This window comes from Sturnus vulgaris, chromosome 17 (genome assembly GCF_052056855.1).
Source record: "Sturnus vulgaris isolate bStuVul1 chromosome 17, bStuVul1.hap1, whole genome shotgun sequence".
In the NCBI taxonomy this organism is placed as follows: Eukaryota; Metazoa; Chordata; class Aves; order Passeriformes; family Sturnidae; genus Sturnus; species Sturnus vulgaris.
Genome location: NC_142259.1, coordinates 11,549,390 through 11,564,475, shown reverse-complemented (window position 1 = coordinate 11,564,475; position 15,086 = coordinate 11,549,390). Strand labels below are relative to the sequence as shown.

General features: G+C 41.5%; 1 protein-coding gene across 13 annotated transcripts in view; it reads left to right on the top strand.

Moving 5' to 3' along the window:
* Positions 1–15,086, top strand: part of PTPRT (protein tyrosine phosphatase receptor type T) — a 432,144-nt gene that overhangs the window by 164,959 nt on the left and 252,099 nt on the right. For all 13 annotated transcript variants that reach the window (XM_088175102.1, XM_088175100.1, XM_088175101.1 and 10 more), the window contains exons 4-6: positions 1,498–1,579; positions 4,631–4,746; positions 7,484–7,658. In XM_088175102.1, coding sequence (XP_088031228.1) covers positions 1,498–1,579; positions 4,631–4,746; positions 7,484–7,658 — 373 coding nt within the window. The remainder of the gene's footprint in view (positions 1–1,497; positions 1,580–4,630; positions 4,747–7,483; positions 7,659–15,086) is intronic.

The following is a 15,086-nucleotide window of genomic DNA, read 5'->3' as shown; positions in this document are numbered from 1 at the left end:
TTTCTCCTATGGAACAGGTAACTGCACCTGAGCACTGCTCTAATGGCAGTAACTGTGCTGGCTGAAGGTGTGATTAACTCTGTCCTTGGAAACCTGATTATTTACTCATGCAAAAATCAGCAATCCAGTACAGTGTGAACTGCTTTAGTCAGATGGAGTGACACTGGGAATTTCCCTTGCACACACAGAGGACAGCACCCATTCCATGATTTATTTAATGTATTAAAGGATAGCACTTCATTCCTTTGGGAACACAATCATTAATTTGAGAGGTAGCAACACTGATTATTCAACATCAGTTTGCATCATCACTATTACTGTTACTGTTACTATTACTATTGCTATTACTATTACTATTACTATTACTATTGCTATTACTATTACTATTACTAATTATTTGACATTTCTAAACTTCCTGTTCCTTTTAGAATCAGTGCATGACTCAAATTGGAAGTGAACCCATAAGGATCATTAAATCCAACTCCCTGCTCCTCACAGGACTGATTAAAACTCAGCCATGTGACTGAGAGTGTGAGAGTGTCCTTCAGATGCTCCATGAGCTCTGCCAGGCTGGGTGCTGTGATCATTTGTTGTTTGGTTTTGTTGTTTTTTTTTTTTTTTTTCCTGTGCTGCTGATTTTTTGATAGTTCATATATTTTTATAACAAGATACTTCAGGGGAGTTTTCTAAGTAAAAATCACAAACCTATAGAGAAGAATGAGAATTTTATTCATCTGTGATGGAATATCTGTCTTTTCAGACCCACATTACTGGAGTGTTTTCATAATCCAGGTACACAAATTTTAAAAAGTTTGTTAATGTACCCTTAATGAAGAGAAATTGTACACATGGTTTTTAAGAATATTCTTCCTCAGGTCATTAGTGGAATCCAGGGAGAGGCAGAAACATCATTATATCCGGGAAAATCTTATTTCAGTCCAGAATCCAGGGTCATCCTTTGCTTGTAATTTACTTTCTAGTTCTGCAAGGGCCTGCACAGCAAATCAGGGTTTTCTCCAGAAGAATCTATGCATGGTCACTGATTCAGGAAGAGAATTCTGTCTCATGTAGTGCTTTCTCCAATTTTCCAAGGCATACTGAGAACAAGATATCAAATTATTATTCACTTAATGTTCTTGGACTGGTGCTTAAGTGACTATAGGTGTGTGTATATATATATATATACATATATATATATACACACCCCTGTATATACCCAGGGCAGTTTTTGCTTTTTCAAATCAGAGATGCACAGAGTTGTCTTTAATCCTGCTGAATGTTGCTCTAATCCTTTATTTTGCTTCCCCAACAGATTAGGTATTGTGTTCACACACTCAATTTCCCTGGTATCCCTTCATTGTTAACAAAGTGCCTTCAATGACTCAGACTTGGAATAACAGCAGAATGTGGTGACTGCTGAAATCACTGATGTAAATGTTCTTTCTCAGATGATTTTTTTTTTTTTTTTTTTTTTTTTTTTTTTTTTTTGCATTTCAGGTGATATTTGAATCTGTCTCTTTGAAAGGACACCCTGGGTACATCGCTGTGGATGAAGTCAGAGTTCTTGCCCATCCCTGCAGTGAGCACTCTTTATTTTTCTGATTGTACCAGCATGTTCTAGGCCACAGTTTAAAGGGGAGATTTACCCAGTTGGGCCAGCACTAAAATGTCTTTATGTCCCTCCTAGACCCCTAAGGACAGTCAGCCTTGCTTTATTACCTACCTTTGCCAGCTGTGCAAAAGGCAAAGCTGCTCTCAGTTTATAGCTAGTGCAATTCTCTGTTCTTTACTTGTTAATAAACAGATGGGTTTATTATTTCTTAATCTTTTTGCTGTAGAAAACAATCTAAAAAGCTTCTCATAGTAACCTGTGTGGTTAACTTCTGAAAAGAACAATCAAACAAATTGTTTCAGTGTTTCCTTGGTAAGAGGCCTGTCCCAAAGGTCAGTTGGTTTCAACATTAGACCTGCTCAGAAAGCTGTGAAGAGATTAAAAATTTATCTTATTCAGACACTGCATTTACACAGGAGTAGAAACTAATGCAGGTTCATTACACTATTCAAAAATGTTAGTGCTGCATTTTTCTATTGCAGACACAACAATAAGCTGAGATTTATTTGCTTTTTTGTGTTTAAAGAAGCATTGTGCCTCAGTCTTTTGAGTCTGCACTTGTTTGGTTCCTTTACCCACCTTCAGTGGGGCTTGAGGACTTTGTACATTTTATGGATGTAATGTATAGTTACTTGTCAAGATTCTATTTTAACAGCCCCTCTTTCTGGCTCGTGGTTTCAGTAAGTCACTGACAGCTGCTCACAAAAAAACGGATGGCTCATATGGATGGAGTGAAAAAACCTGTTTTTGCTGTGATCAGAATGTCAAAGAACATCTGCCATTCAATGTGACAGACATGGTTCTGCTCAAGTTTAACAGGACATTTCTGATAACTGCATTATGCTTAATTGCTGCTTAAGTAAATTATATTTGTATTTACCATGTGCTCGTTGCTCAGGCCTTTGGGTGCATTTACTTCATTAAGGAATACTTACAGTCTGTATTAAGCAGATGTTGCTGATAACTGGCAGCATCCAGACAAATCCCCAAATGCTCTGTGCCTTCCACAGCATCACTGGTGATCACTGGTCCCTTCACTGGGAAAGAGGCCACTAAACAGACCATGGGGCAGAGTCTCAACAAGAAAATGATGGGATTTAAATCAGTTAGGCAGGATGCTGTGTTGTATCCCTGCTCAATTAAGTAAACTAATTTTGAATCCATTTCTTCAAGTATATGCAAGTCCTTCCTCAAAATTAAGTGTATTCTTGGTGATTCAACAACAAAATGATTCAAATACCATTGGTTGGGGTTTTTTTCAATCTTTTTGCCACCCCCAGCATGCAGAGCTCATTACAAGCTGCAAGTTCTCTGCAGTCTCTTTAACTGCTGCTCCTGTCTGGTTCCCAGTGCTGCTTTTGTTGTTCAGCAGTGACAGTCACCAGGCTAAACATCACCCACGTGTTCCCTTTCCTTGTACAGCCTTTGCCCCTCACATTCCTTTCACAATTGTTGTAAATCAAAACACGGGGACCATGAAGCTCCTGGTGACCCTGGAGGTTACTGGAATCATTGGTCTTATTTCTTCATTTCTGCTTTACCTTCACAGATGACAAAGGCAGGCAAACCAAAGTCAGCAAGAACAATATGCCCCTAATGACACAGTCACACAGAAAAAGAAATGTATTTCTGGTGCTGCCTCTTGTTTTCCTTTGTCCTGTGCAGCAGTACCCTGGAATATCCATTTTCCTTATGCTAAAAGCCCATTGACTCTGTGTGCATGAGGTTTGCCATCACAGCACACCCCATGCTCCAGAAGCTGGGCAGACCTAAGGACCAGGATGTTGGCATTGGTGGGACTCCACACTTTGTATTTGTAGCTGACTTACAGCTGCAAGCACAAATACGAGAATTACCCTGAAATTAGAACGTTCTGAATGTCACCCAGAGGGAGTTTTCCAGTAAACCCTGATGCAAATTCCTGCTGCCCAGAAAGCAGGAAGGTACAGGGTCCCTGCCTGTCCTTCAGTGAGCTGTGTGTTGGATGGGGCACAGGAGCAGATGAAGCCATGTGACACGGTGGACAAACATGTGCTCTCTGTTCATGTGTCAAACACTTGCACATCAAGTTTCAGCCATGCACGGCCACAGATGCCCACATCCCTTTAAGACTGATTCCAACAGGAGAGAGGTTATAATGTCCTCTGACACTGTGTATTTGTGTCTAATCATCCTAGAAAACATGCAGATGATGTTGAAAAACACTGACCTTTTTAGGTGTAAATTTTTTCAGTGTGTCATACTAAAATTTTTCAAATGATGCACAAACCTTTTTCTGAAGCCTTGCAAGAATATAGTTCGCTTAAAGGTGTTGCATTCACTGCTGTAATCTTGTTTATACTTTTAGTTAAATAGAGACCTAACTAAGTCTGATATTTAATCAAAAAGATAATCCTCTCATCTAGTTTCTTTGTGAAAAAAACAATGTCTGCATTTTTAATATCACTGGTTTAATTTTGAACTAATGCTGAATTTAGTGTCAGCAAAACACTGATAACAGTGATCTAAACTAAACCACTGATACAATACTGTCAGTTAAATGAATTTAATATCTGATTTGATATTGATGTTGCATTATTCTAAAGGTCTAGGATGTATTTGATAGTCAAGAAAAGAAAAAGGATAAAAGACCCTTGTGAAAATGAGGTTTAGGTCAGTCATGCTTGACAAGCACAAAAGCATTTGACTTTTTTTGACCTTTTTAGAAACATAGTTTTCTGAAGAAAAGAGATTACTCAATTACTCTTTATAGCAGGCAATAAGAAATTGTGCTGGTGACCATGAACTTGGGGTTTGATCCAAGTCTGTGTTTTCAGAGGTGCCAGGACTCTCTGAGATCCCTCAGGCCACCCTCTCTCATCTCCATCACCACTTCCCTCTGCAGGGAGGAGTTGCTTCATTTTACAAAGCCACGCTGGCAGGGGAAGTGCCAGGGCTCTGCTGAGTGTTTGGGTGGGTGCAGCAGGGTCGGCTCCTGCCTTGCTCTACCCTTGCCACCCCCTCTGGCTCTTTTGTCAGGAAAAGCTCCCCATTTCCTGAGGCTGCAGAACGTGGAGGTGAACGTGGGGCAGAACGCGACCTTCCAGTGCATCGCCGGGGGAAAGTGGTCACAGCACGACAAGCTCTGGCTCCAGGTAAAGCAGTGCCCTGATGGCTTTTCCTGTTTCATTTGGGGCTTTGTTTGCTTTTGCAAGCGAAATAAATTAGCTAGAGGAAGATTGGTGGTGGCGAGGCAAAATGTTTTCATCAGGATCCTTTGAAAAAATGCCTTAAATCACTTCTGGGTGAGAGTTGGAGGTGACTAAGCATGGAATTAGGAGACAGAAGAAGGAAAACATGGCTGGTGACAGCAAAATCCTGGTTCAAACAAATGCCCGTGTACCTGCAAACACTCAGCCAATAAAGCAGGAAAGAGAGGAAGTGGAACAGGTCTCTTCTGCTTTATTATGCCATCTGCTTTCCTTTCACCCTCTAAAAATGTTCTCAGCCTGGAGTCGGTGGGAATTGTTAAGAAGGAAATCTCCAAGGTCTGAAATGACTTAGCTGGGTGGTTAAAATAGGCAAACCCAGTTTGCACCCAGTTCTTGCTCCCAGTTTCCCTTGGCTGTGTTGACAGCAGATTTGGTCTTGTTCCTTTTAGTCACTCACGAAAAGACCAGAACATTCCCTCCCTGGATGTCTTATTTGCAGCCTACTGATCAAACTTGTCTGGGTCCTGCTTTTCCAGTGGGTACAGCAAAAACCTTAGGAATTCATGGTCAGTGTTAGAATTTGAAAAGGAACAGACACCAAGCCCAATATCAGCACATGGTGTGTATGTTTCCCAGTGAAGGACAAGAATTTCTCCTGCCCCTTGAATTTTTCTGTCATGTGGACTCCCAGCATTACCATTCCAGAAGCTTTTAAAACCATTGAGTTCCTAAATGTTTAACTCCCAAACAAGTCAAGAGGATTCTTGTTGTACGTACGTAGGGCCAACATAATTTTCTCAGCTTGGACTGATGTGACTGAGGGTTTGATCATCCCATAGTTGTAACATCTGGGGCAGACAGGAAGGGCCTTTGTAGTCAAATAATTACCAGATTTTATCAAATTTTATAATTGGCTTCAGGCATTTTAATAAAATTTAAAAAGAACATTTTCAAATCTAGTTTAAATCAAGGAATTGGCTTATCTAATCATGAAAATTAGAATTAGTATTGGGAAAAAGGCTTAAGTTGTTGAGACATGTAGTTTGCATTATATAAAAATGATTTTGCATTCAGTAACTATGCTCTCATCACAGCTCTTCTCCTAAAATTACATTTTTTAGCGTAAATTTATTTACCTATGGTGTATGTCTAGCACCCATCGAGATATATTTTTGACTTATTTTATCTTTTTTGTGTTCTTTCATTAAAATATTTCCCCAGTTACAATTAGATGTGTGTAAAAACAATTCTGACCTGCAGCAGTATGAACCTTTCCCCATGAGAAGCAGAGTTTGTGGAGGAAAGAATTGCTATTGTTAATGAAAACCTGCTTTCCATTCTCTAAAACTGCAACATTTGAGGAAAACAGCCTTGGAAACACCCCTAAAAATAGTTTAGTGGAAACTGCCAAAACAGCAATGTGCTTTCCTTTGAAATTCCTAATAAACGAGAGCAAGTTGAGGTGCTTATATTGTGGAAAACAATTTCTGGTTAATTCTTTGTCTGTCCCTTTTCCAGTTGGAAAAATGTGGTTTGGCATTGGTAGAGAGGTTTATTGGGGAATGCTGAATGTACAAGGATGTCTGCTCATGCAACCAATTTATTTAAGTTGGTCCAGAATCAGAGCTCTACATCTGAAAAGGCCAAATTTACAGAATCTGTTCATTTGTGGTGTTTTCCCAGGTGAACACAAAGCCTTCAGCTGTTGTGTTTTCACATCCAAATTACACTGTGTGAAACTGCTCTGTGGCAGTCAGAGCTGCCACTCTGCAGCCTTTGCAGGAACTGATCTTAGAGATTATCCTGGGCTGGGAGGGACCCCCAGGATCAGCCAGGGCAGCCCCAGCCCTGCCCAGAACCCCCAACACCCCCACCCTGAGCATCCCTGGCAGCTCCTGGAGCTCTGGCAGCCTCGGGAATGTCACCATTCCCTGGGGAGCCTGGGCAGTGCCAGCACCCTCGGGGGGAGGGAAGAACCTTCCCTGATATCCAACCTAAACCCCTCTGACACAGCTCCAGCTGTTCCCTGGGTCCTGTCACAGGGAGCAGAGATCAGACCTGTCCCTCAGGAGGAGCTGCAGCCCATGCTGAAAGGTCTGACCTCAGTCTCCTCTTTCCCACTCTGACCAAGCCAAGTGTCCTCAGTGTCCTGCCCTTCATATGGGTTCCTTTACAGACCCTTTGCCTTCTTTGTATCCTTAGAACATGCCAAAAGTCTAGATATAGCTCAAATATTAAATAGAAATGCAAACTTGACTATGTCATAGAATCACAGGTTTGGGTTGAAAGGGACCTTAAAGCCAATTTAGTCCCACCCCCTGCCATGGGCAGGGACACCTTCCACTGTCCCAGGCTGTTCCAAGCCCCATCCAACCTGGCCTTGGGCACTGCCAGGGATCCAGGGGCAGCCACAGCTGCTCTGGGCACCCTGTGCCAGGGTCTTACCACCCTCACCTATGTATAAGAATATTCAGGGCTGAGCTGCCACAGCCCTGTGGATTTTCTGAGGGAATGGCCGAATTCTTCTCTTGAAAAGCTGTGCTTGTACAAAACCTCTCCCAGCACTGCGAACACAGAGCTCTGACCCGAGTTAACCACCCCAAGGAGCGAATTACACATGGCTACACCAACACACAACCCGCCTGTCTCATTACTGCCTTATTTCTCTGTGCCTCTGCAGCAGTGGAACGGGAGGGACACAGCCCTGATGGTCACTCGAGTGGTCAACCACAGGCGTTTCTCAGCCACGGTCAGCGTGGCCGACACGTCCCAGCGCAGTGTCAGCAAGTACCGCTGTGTCATCCGCTCCGACGGCGGCTCCGGCGTCTCCAACTACGCCGAGCTCATCGTCAAAGGTAACAGCAGCAAGCCAGCACACTCCTGCCACAGCAGCCACCCATGAAAACTGGCATTCTGGTGGACCTGCTTCCACTCGTGTTCAGTAAAAAGGGTAAAAGTGATAGGAGTTTCGGTATCTTGAATATTTGAATTTAAACTTGGGGTTCTTTGTAAACTTCTCTAGTAAAGTATGGTGGCTATGGAGATTTTTACTGTAGTTAGCTGAACAGTTTGGCTGTCAGTCAGCTTCACCTGCTTTCCTTTCTAGTATTTTATCAGGCAAAAATAATCCTGTGGTGGAGCTTTGCATGTCAGGAGAGACTGCTCAGGGCTGCTGGCAGTAAATGCTGGGATTGATTCTGCTGATGCCCTGAAGTCCAGACTGCAATCATCAGTAGTTCTGGAAGGGTGTTTGGATTTTAGCCATGTTAATTACTGTGAGTCAAGAGCCTGAAATAGGCAAGGTGTGTCTTAATCTCACCTTCACAGACAAGTGGTGAAGTGCTATCCCCCTGTGCTGGGTTCTTATTTATTTACTTTTTAAACTTACCTTGAGCTGCACCACAGGAGTGCTCACTGACTCTTAGGTGGTGAGTTCAGAAGGTGGCTGAGTTGTTCCTGAACCTCTCTGTGTTTGGGATGAGAGGAATTTGAAGTCTGGGTCTGCTCATGGGGTATATTTTACTGATCTAAATGGAGGGTATGAAAACGGAGGGCAGCTGCAGAAACAACATTAATCTGTGCTGTTTTCTATCAACTGACTCTGTTCTTTGGTGATCAGATGCCTTTGTTATGTCTTGGAGTTTTGTGTGGTGCAGATATTTCGATGACACAGATCATGAGGAGAATGCTTGTGCTGGATGCCAGGTGATTTTAATTCCCACCCAGTGATCTTGTGTCTTGTTTAAATCTGGAGGAATTAGTTAATGACTTAAAGGGAATTGAGCTGCCAGGAGGGGCACACCTAGGGCTGTACCACAGCTAAACAGAGGGAAGGCAGCCTTCCAGAGCCAGAAAATATCAGAGCATCCCAGGCTCAGTTAGATGCCTGGAACTTCATGTTTGTTGATACAAGCAGGGAAAAAATAGAATTGAAATCAAGCATGGCTGGATGTCCAGCAGGAAAGATGCTGATGGCTTCATTGCTGGATTGCAATATACCTACCTGGAAGAAACTTTAAGAGGATAATATTATTGTGAGAAGGTCCTGTCCTGCTGCTCATCCCTGATTAGGATGCAGAGAGGTTAAGTGGCTCATTTGAGGTCAGTTTGGTGCTGCTCTGTGACACCTTTGACTGGGACTTCCAACCAGCCTGACCAATTGTAGTGTGAATAATAGCAAATTCGTAATGCATGTGCACAGGCAGAAATGAAAGCAAACTGGAATTGTTTCATTCCGAAGAGATGATTATTGAATTGTAATAATGTATTTGAGTATACATTCAGTTAGCCTGTAAGTGAGGTTTTGCTCAATTCATAGTCCTGCTCCTGAACCTGCTAAATCTCTGTTTCTCATGTGCTTTCTCTTGAGCAGAGGAATATAAAAGCACAGGGTATTTCTTCAACAAAGATTAAGATTTAAAAGTGTGTCTGTGTAATCTTTTTAATTGAAATATTTGTTTGCTTCCCTATGCATAAGAAGTTTTACTGGAGTATTTAGAACAAAAAGTAGTTTACACTATTCAATATTGAATGAAAAAGTTTGGTAGATATCAAAATAGAGGTTTTACTTTAAAATGTGTATACTCCTAAACCCCAAATTGGACAGTAAATACCTGTTTCAGCAAACGGAATGATCAGTGAAATTAAATACATATCACCTTGCTTGTCTGTGGGCACCTAAACTAAGAGCAGTGTATTATTGAAAAGAAATTACTGGCAATCTTGTACAAAAGAATATAATAGTATTAGTTCCAAATTATTCCAGTATGTTTAGTGGCAGGAGATACATTTGTAATCGTGTGAAAATGCTGTTCTCTAGTCAGCTATTTGCTGTATGTGCTAATGCTTCTCTGTCTCCTGGCTTATATAAATGACAATACATTTATTCTTCTCTTTGCACTCTCCAATAATAATGGGCCAGAAAAACCTATCATTTCCATCTGCACCCCTTGCCATCCTTTGGTGCTCCAGTGGAAATAGCTCTTCTCTATTTCTTCTCTCTCACTCGTGCACATATAGTAATTTAATACAATTTTGTACAGGGCAGTTTAAAAAAAACCCCAGAGATTCTCTGTCTCGCTACACTACTCACACCTGAATGGAACTTACCTTGCCTGTAATTTTCTTTTAAGTAAAAGCTGCGTGGCAGTTACTGTATTCTGAGCAAAATGTGGGCCTTGCTTGTGTGAAGATTGTTTAAAATACTGTGGAAATTGGCTAGGATTTTATCATTCAAGGTCTGTGTTAATGCTGGTGTCCTTTCAGGACACTTGTCACATTAGGTAAGGCTATGGACAACATTTTAAACTGTGTGGGGGTGTATGGAGGACTGTTTGCAGTTGGTTTTTTCCTTGATCCCTTTCACATACTCTGTATGCCCAAATTAATCACTCAATATATGATGGGAATCCGTGCAGAGCTGATAAAGAGGCAATATTACAGCACCTATAACCTATTTTTATGAGCCAATTCTTCTGAGATTTTCACTCTCCAGAAGCCTCTCAAAATTATTTTTCTGCTACCTGTTGCTACTTTAACATTCTTTTAGGGCTCCTGGTGTATTCTTAGGGTCTGTTCTTCTACTATAGGGGTAGAGGAACCTGCTGAGCCTCAGCACAGCCTCTCTGCAGACCTCCAAGAGTATGTTCTAGTTCTCTTCAGATTAGTCTTAGTTTTTTTTCAAAGTGTTTCGTTGAAAAAATAACCTGTCTCTTACCTGAGAGGCTTTCTGTCATGGCTGTGATATTTGGGACAGCTCACTTTTTCTTTTATCAAGCTTTTATCAGTCACACGAGGAGCTGATGCCTTGAGTGACACCAGAGGGAGAGGTGGGTTCCTTGTCACAGTTGTTTACCATTGTCTCTCTGGGTCTCTTCTGGTGTGATGCTTGTCACTGTAATTCCACCATCTGTTTATTAACTCACCAGGTACAAACTGAAATCTGCTCGAGTGATTGAGTCTCTTCCTAAAAACAGGAAACAGAATTTACAAAAAAAACCCCAGCCCCAAACCACAAAACAGAGGAAAACGACATAGACAAAAACAGTGAACTGAATAAAAAAAATAAAAAGGTCAAATTGTTGGAATTGAGATACTTGGGTGTGAAAAACATGATAAATAATTACCTATTTAAAGAAATCCTTATATGGAAGCTTCTCCAGTATGGAATATGCTGTGAAAATTTCAGATTTACAGTTCTAAGACAGACTCATAAAGGAAAAGCTCTACAGGTATTTTGGCTGTCTCAGTATTTTTAACTGGAGTTGACTCCTGAATACTTTGAGTTAATTATTCAACAGCAGGAAATACTACTAGGAGAAGGAATTTTCTGGAGCTTAAAAGTCATAAAAAATGAAATTATCTTTATTCTTCAGCTGAGCCTGATCTTGGGCTGGAGCTGGTTCTTGAAATGTCACATCAAGCTGTCCATTGATTTCCTTGCAAACACTGTGGGTATGAAAGTATGTGATTCATTTGTGTGTAAAGTACTCTGCATTGTCTTCCTGGGGTGAAAAAATAGTTGTCTTCCATGTAATCATAGAGGAGACTCACCAACTCCAAAGATTTTACTTCCTATGAAGCTGTTATGGAAAGATGTGATGAATATGAAAAAGACCCTTTAAATATTTTCTGTATCATTTGTTTTGGTTTTTTTTTAATATTTTCATGCCTGATACACAAATAATTCTATATCCTGAGATATTCATGCCAAATGTAATCATTAAAACAGACATAACATCCTGGCCATCATGGGGTAATGTAACCTCTGTGGGTGATGCTCAAGTCCCCATCCTTCACCTGGGAGAGGGGGCTGTTAATATGAAAAGCAGGTTCTGTATGGCACCTGTCCTCTTTTAGGTGGGTGGCTGTAAGGCCGTGTCCTTCTGTCCCTTAGGACTCTTTGGGAGACAAGCTCAGCTGTGACACTTCTGGTTTAGATTTTACTGTTGAAAACAAAGCATTTTTTCCATGTGCATTAATACGTAGCTGGCAGGTGTGTGTGACAGCCACAGCACGAACACTTCGTCCATGCCAGACCCAAGGGAGCAGCGCTGGAGAACCAGGAGTGACCCATCCCCAGGGCTGAACCTGATTGGTCAATTCAAACCCAAACAGGGCACCCCAGCCAATCGCTGTGCGCCAGCAACGCCCCCCGTGCCATTGGCCAGTGAGCTGGGCGGGGCTAAGGCTCGACCAATGGCGTGCGAGAGCGGGAAATTCAAAGCTCTGTGTGAGAGAGCGCAGGGATGAGCTCGGCCTGTCCCCACCCCTGTCCCCACCAGCAGTGACAGGTGTGAAGATCCCTGTCTGAATTTATCACGTTCATCCAGATCACAGAGGTTTCTTTCTGGGCACATTTCAGTAAATCTGCCTGAGCTCTGCACATGAATAGGTTGGAGTCTGTCAGGAGTCTCTCTGAAGAATTCAGAGAGAAATCAGTGCAGGGGTTAAATTAAAACCTTTGGGGGGATTGAAGTGTGTTAAGCCACTCACATACAAGGCAGAGGTGAAAGTCTAGGTTTTAGCATGAGTGAGCAAGTGAGTAGATAGAATGAGTAAGTGAATAGATGGAATGAGTAAGTGAATAGATGGAATGAGTAAGTGAATAGATGGAATGGGTAAGTGAGTAGATGGAATGAGTAAGTAAATGGAATAAGTTTTAAGTGCTTTTAGTGAATAAAGGTCTTGGATGCCAGAGAAAAGCAGTACATGTTCTAGTGAAGGTTGAAAACCATAGTCTTAGATACTGGTGTTTCTGTGGAGGCTCTAAGAACTTAGTTTCAGACATAATAAAGTTATAGTTAAGAATATTGCTTACATTTTTCAGTTAGAACAAGATAAGCCATGTCTGTAGTTTATACGTAGCCTGGCGTGCTAAGAAACTAGAATTCTAATATGTTAAGGAGTAGTGGTCCGATTTTGCATCTCAGCTTGTTAGGAAGTTTCTATATAAAAATGTGCATTGAAGAGAGCTGGTGCTTTTGCCCCTTGTTTTTTATGCCTTGTGCTTTTATGCCTTTTGTTTTTGCCATTGTTTTTGCTTTGGTTTGCTTTTATTCCTGCTCTCTCACTGCCATCATCAACACCCAAAAAGAAGACAGGAGCTGTCAAGCTTCACCAGCCCTGCTGGGACCACTGAGAGCAGCTCCTGCTTCTGTTCAAGACTCTAAACCAAAACTTAGCCTAGACTTTAATGTCTGTGACTTCTGCTTTTGAGACTAATGTGCTTCTGCAACAAATAATTTTTTTAACACCTATTAACTGCTTGGCTCTTTAAAGACAAACAACCCAACAGAAGTGGGTGCTTAGAGCACCCAGAGATCCAAGCCTCACATGAATCAAGGCCCTCCAAGTTATCAGCTTGTGAGCAGGAGCCAGTCCAGCAGTGTCAGGACACTGATTATAAGGCTGCCCCGGTTCCTGCTCTCTCTCTTTGCCTGTTTTCTCCCAGTTTCCATGAGTTCAGTCAGTGTTCAGAAGGTCCACGAGCCGTGCTGTGAGAAGCTGAGTGCAGATTTGATAAAACACGTAATGATGCAGCTCCTCTGAGCGCTACTCCAGCACAGTGGGAGGTGCATCCAGACTGTTTATGAGGGCTGTGCTGCCTGTGAAATATCCGAATGAGGGAGAGTGGCTCTGTCATTAATAGTGTCTGAAAATGCCACTTCTTCTTTTATTTCTTTGCAGTCACGGTGGTGTAGGGAATGTAACAATCCCTTTGTGGGTATTGGCTGGTAATTACCTGAACTTGTCACTGCTGTGTTTAATTCAGTGAAGTTCAGTAGCAGTTACTTGAACTCGGTTTTAATCATGGGGTGGACGTGTGGTAAGAAGGGGAGGCAAAGAGATTACACTCACCAAGAGCTGTAACTCAAATTTCTCTGCTTTCCATCCAACTTAATATCTGTGAAGCCAGTGAAGGAGATGGAAGACAAAGCTGTTATATTGTAGATTTTCAGTAGTATGAAACATGAGTCCTCTCAAAAGGAAATATTTCCCTTTCCTTATATTTAACTTCTAAAGCAGAGCTGGGAAATGAAGCCATTTCCTTGAGAAGTGATAAATGTGCAGTTTATAGAAAGGATCCAGTTTTCAGCATTGCATCCAATGCCACACAGACTTGCATTAATGGTCCAGAATATGCTTTCCTGGTTTCTCTTGTTTATATTAATCAACAGGGTGTAAAGAAACATTCAGGAGGAATACAGAGATAGAAGGGGTGCAAGACAAGTTCATAGACTAATGGTGTATTCTCAATTCAATCTATATTTTTCCCAACTTTTTTTGTTTCTCTCTTCAGCAGCCTTTTTGCTCCTGTGTAAGATGAGCAGGAAGTATTGGTTTAAACCTGACCTTGTTTCTAACAACCTGGGAAATTATAATGGCTCTCCTATCACACCACTGAGTGTCTTCACTAAATACATGATATACATGCAAGCCTTTTAGTTTCTAGTTAGAATTTAGAATTTCTCGTTAGAATTATTAAGGAGAGTCAAGGCAACTGCATAGAAATTAACTCAGGATTGCTTGATATGAAATGCAAGCTAAGATGCACTAGATTTCTTAGTAAGAACAGATGATAATATGAGAATTTTTAATAATAAACCTGCAAAAAAGGGCTTTATTTGCAATACAGTGAGACCTGTAGATCTCATCTGTGTGGGAGATTAATTAAACCAATTAATTTCCAAAGAAAAGAGAAAACTGTTTCTGTAGATGTGAATGCCTAAAGCCAATGTGGTTACTGGATGCTAAGGAAGCTCAGATATTGATCTCTTCCAGACATGCAGTAATTCCTGCAGCTAACAGGCTTTCTGCAGAATTCTTGCATTTGTTGTAGGACACTGAACTAAGAAGTTGAACATCACTTGTGAAAGGGACAACTTCTGCCCTGAGCCAGGTGCTGATGAATTCCCCAGCTGTCTTTGCCTTGATTTGAGTTTTCATTTTTTGCTGGCACCATCCTATGAGTCTGCACAGTGCATGGTTGGGTTTCTTAGCATGTGCTCAGAGTTTATTTTTATTGTTTTTAAAGGAAAAAGGAAAGATGGAGAACAGTTAAAATTATTTGTTGTTCCTTTACATTGCCCTGACTTACTGAACTTAGCTTTCTTTTGCTTTGTACATCTGGAAGCACCTTGGATTGTGCTGAGGTCTAACCCTTCCTTAAACGATTTCTTCTTGTGGGTGTTCAGCCATCAGAGATTCCAGGTCTGGGGGCCACACACACTCTTCTCTCCCCTTTCAGCACACCACTACAGGCTCTGCAAGGTTAGACTCCT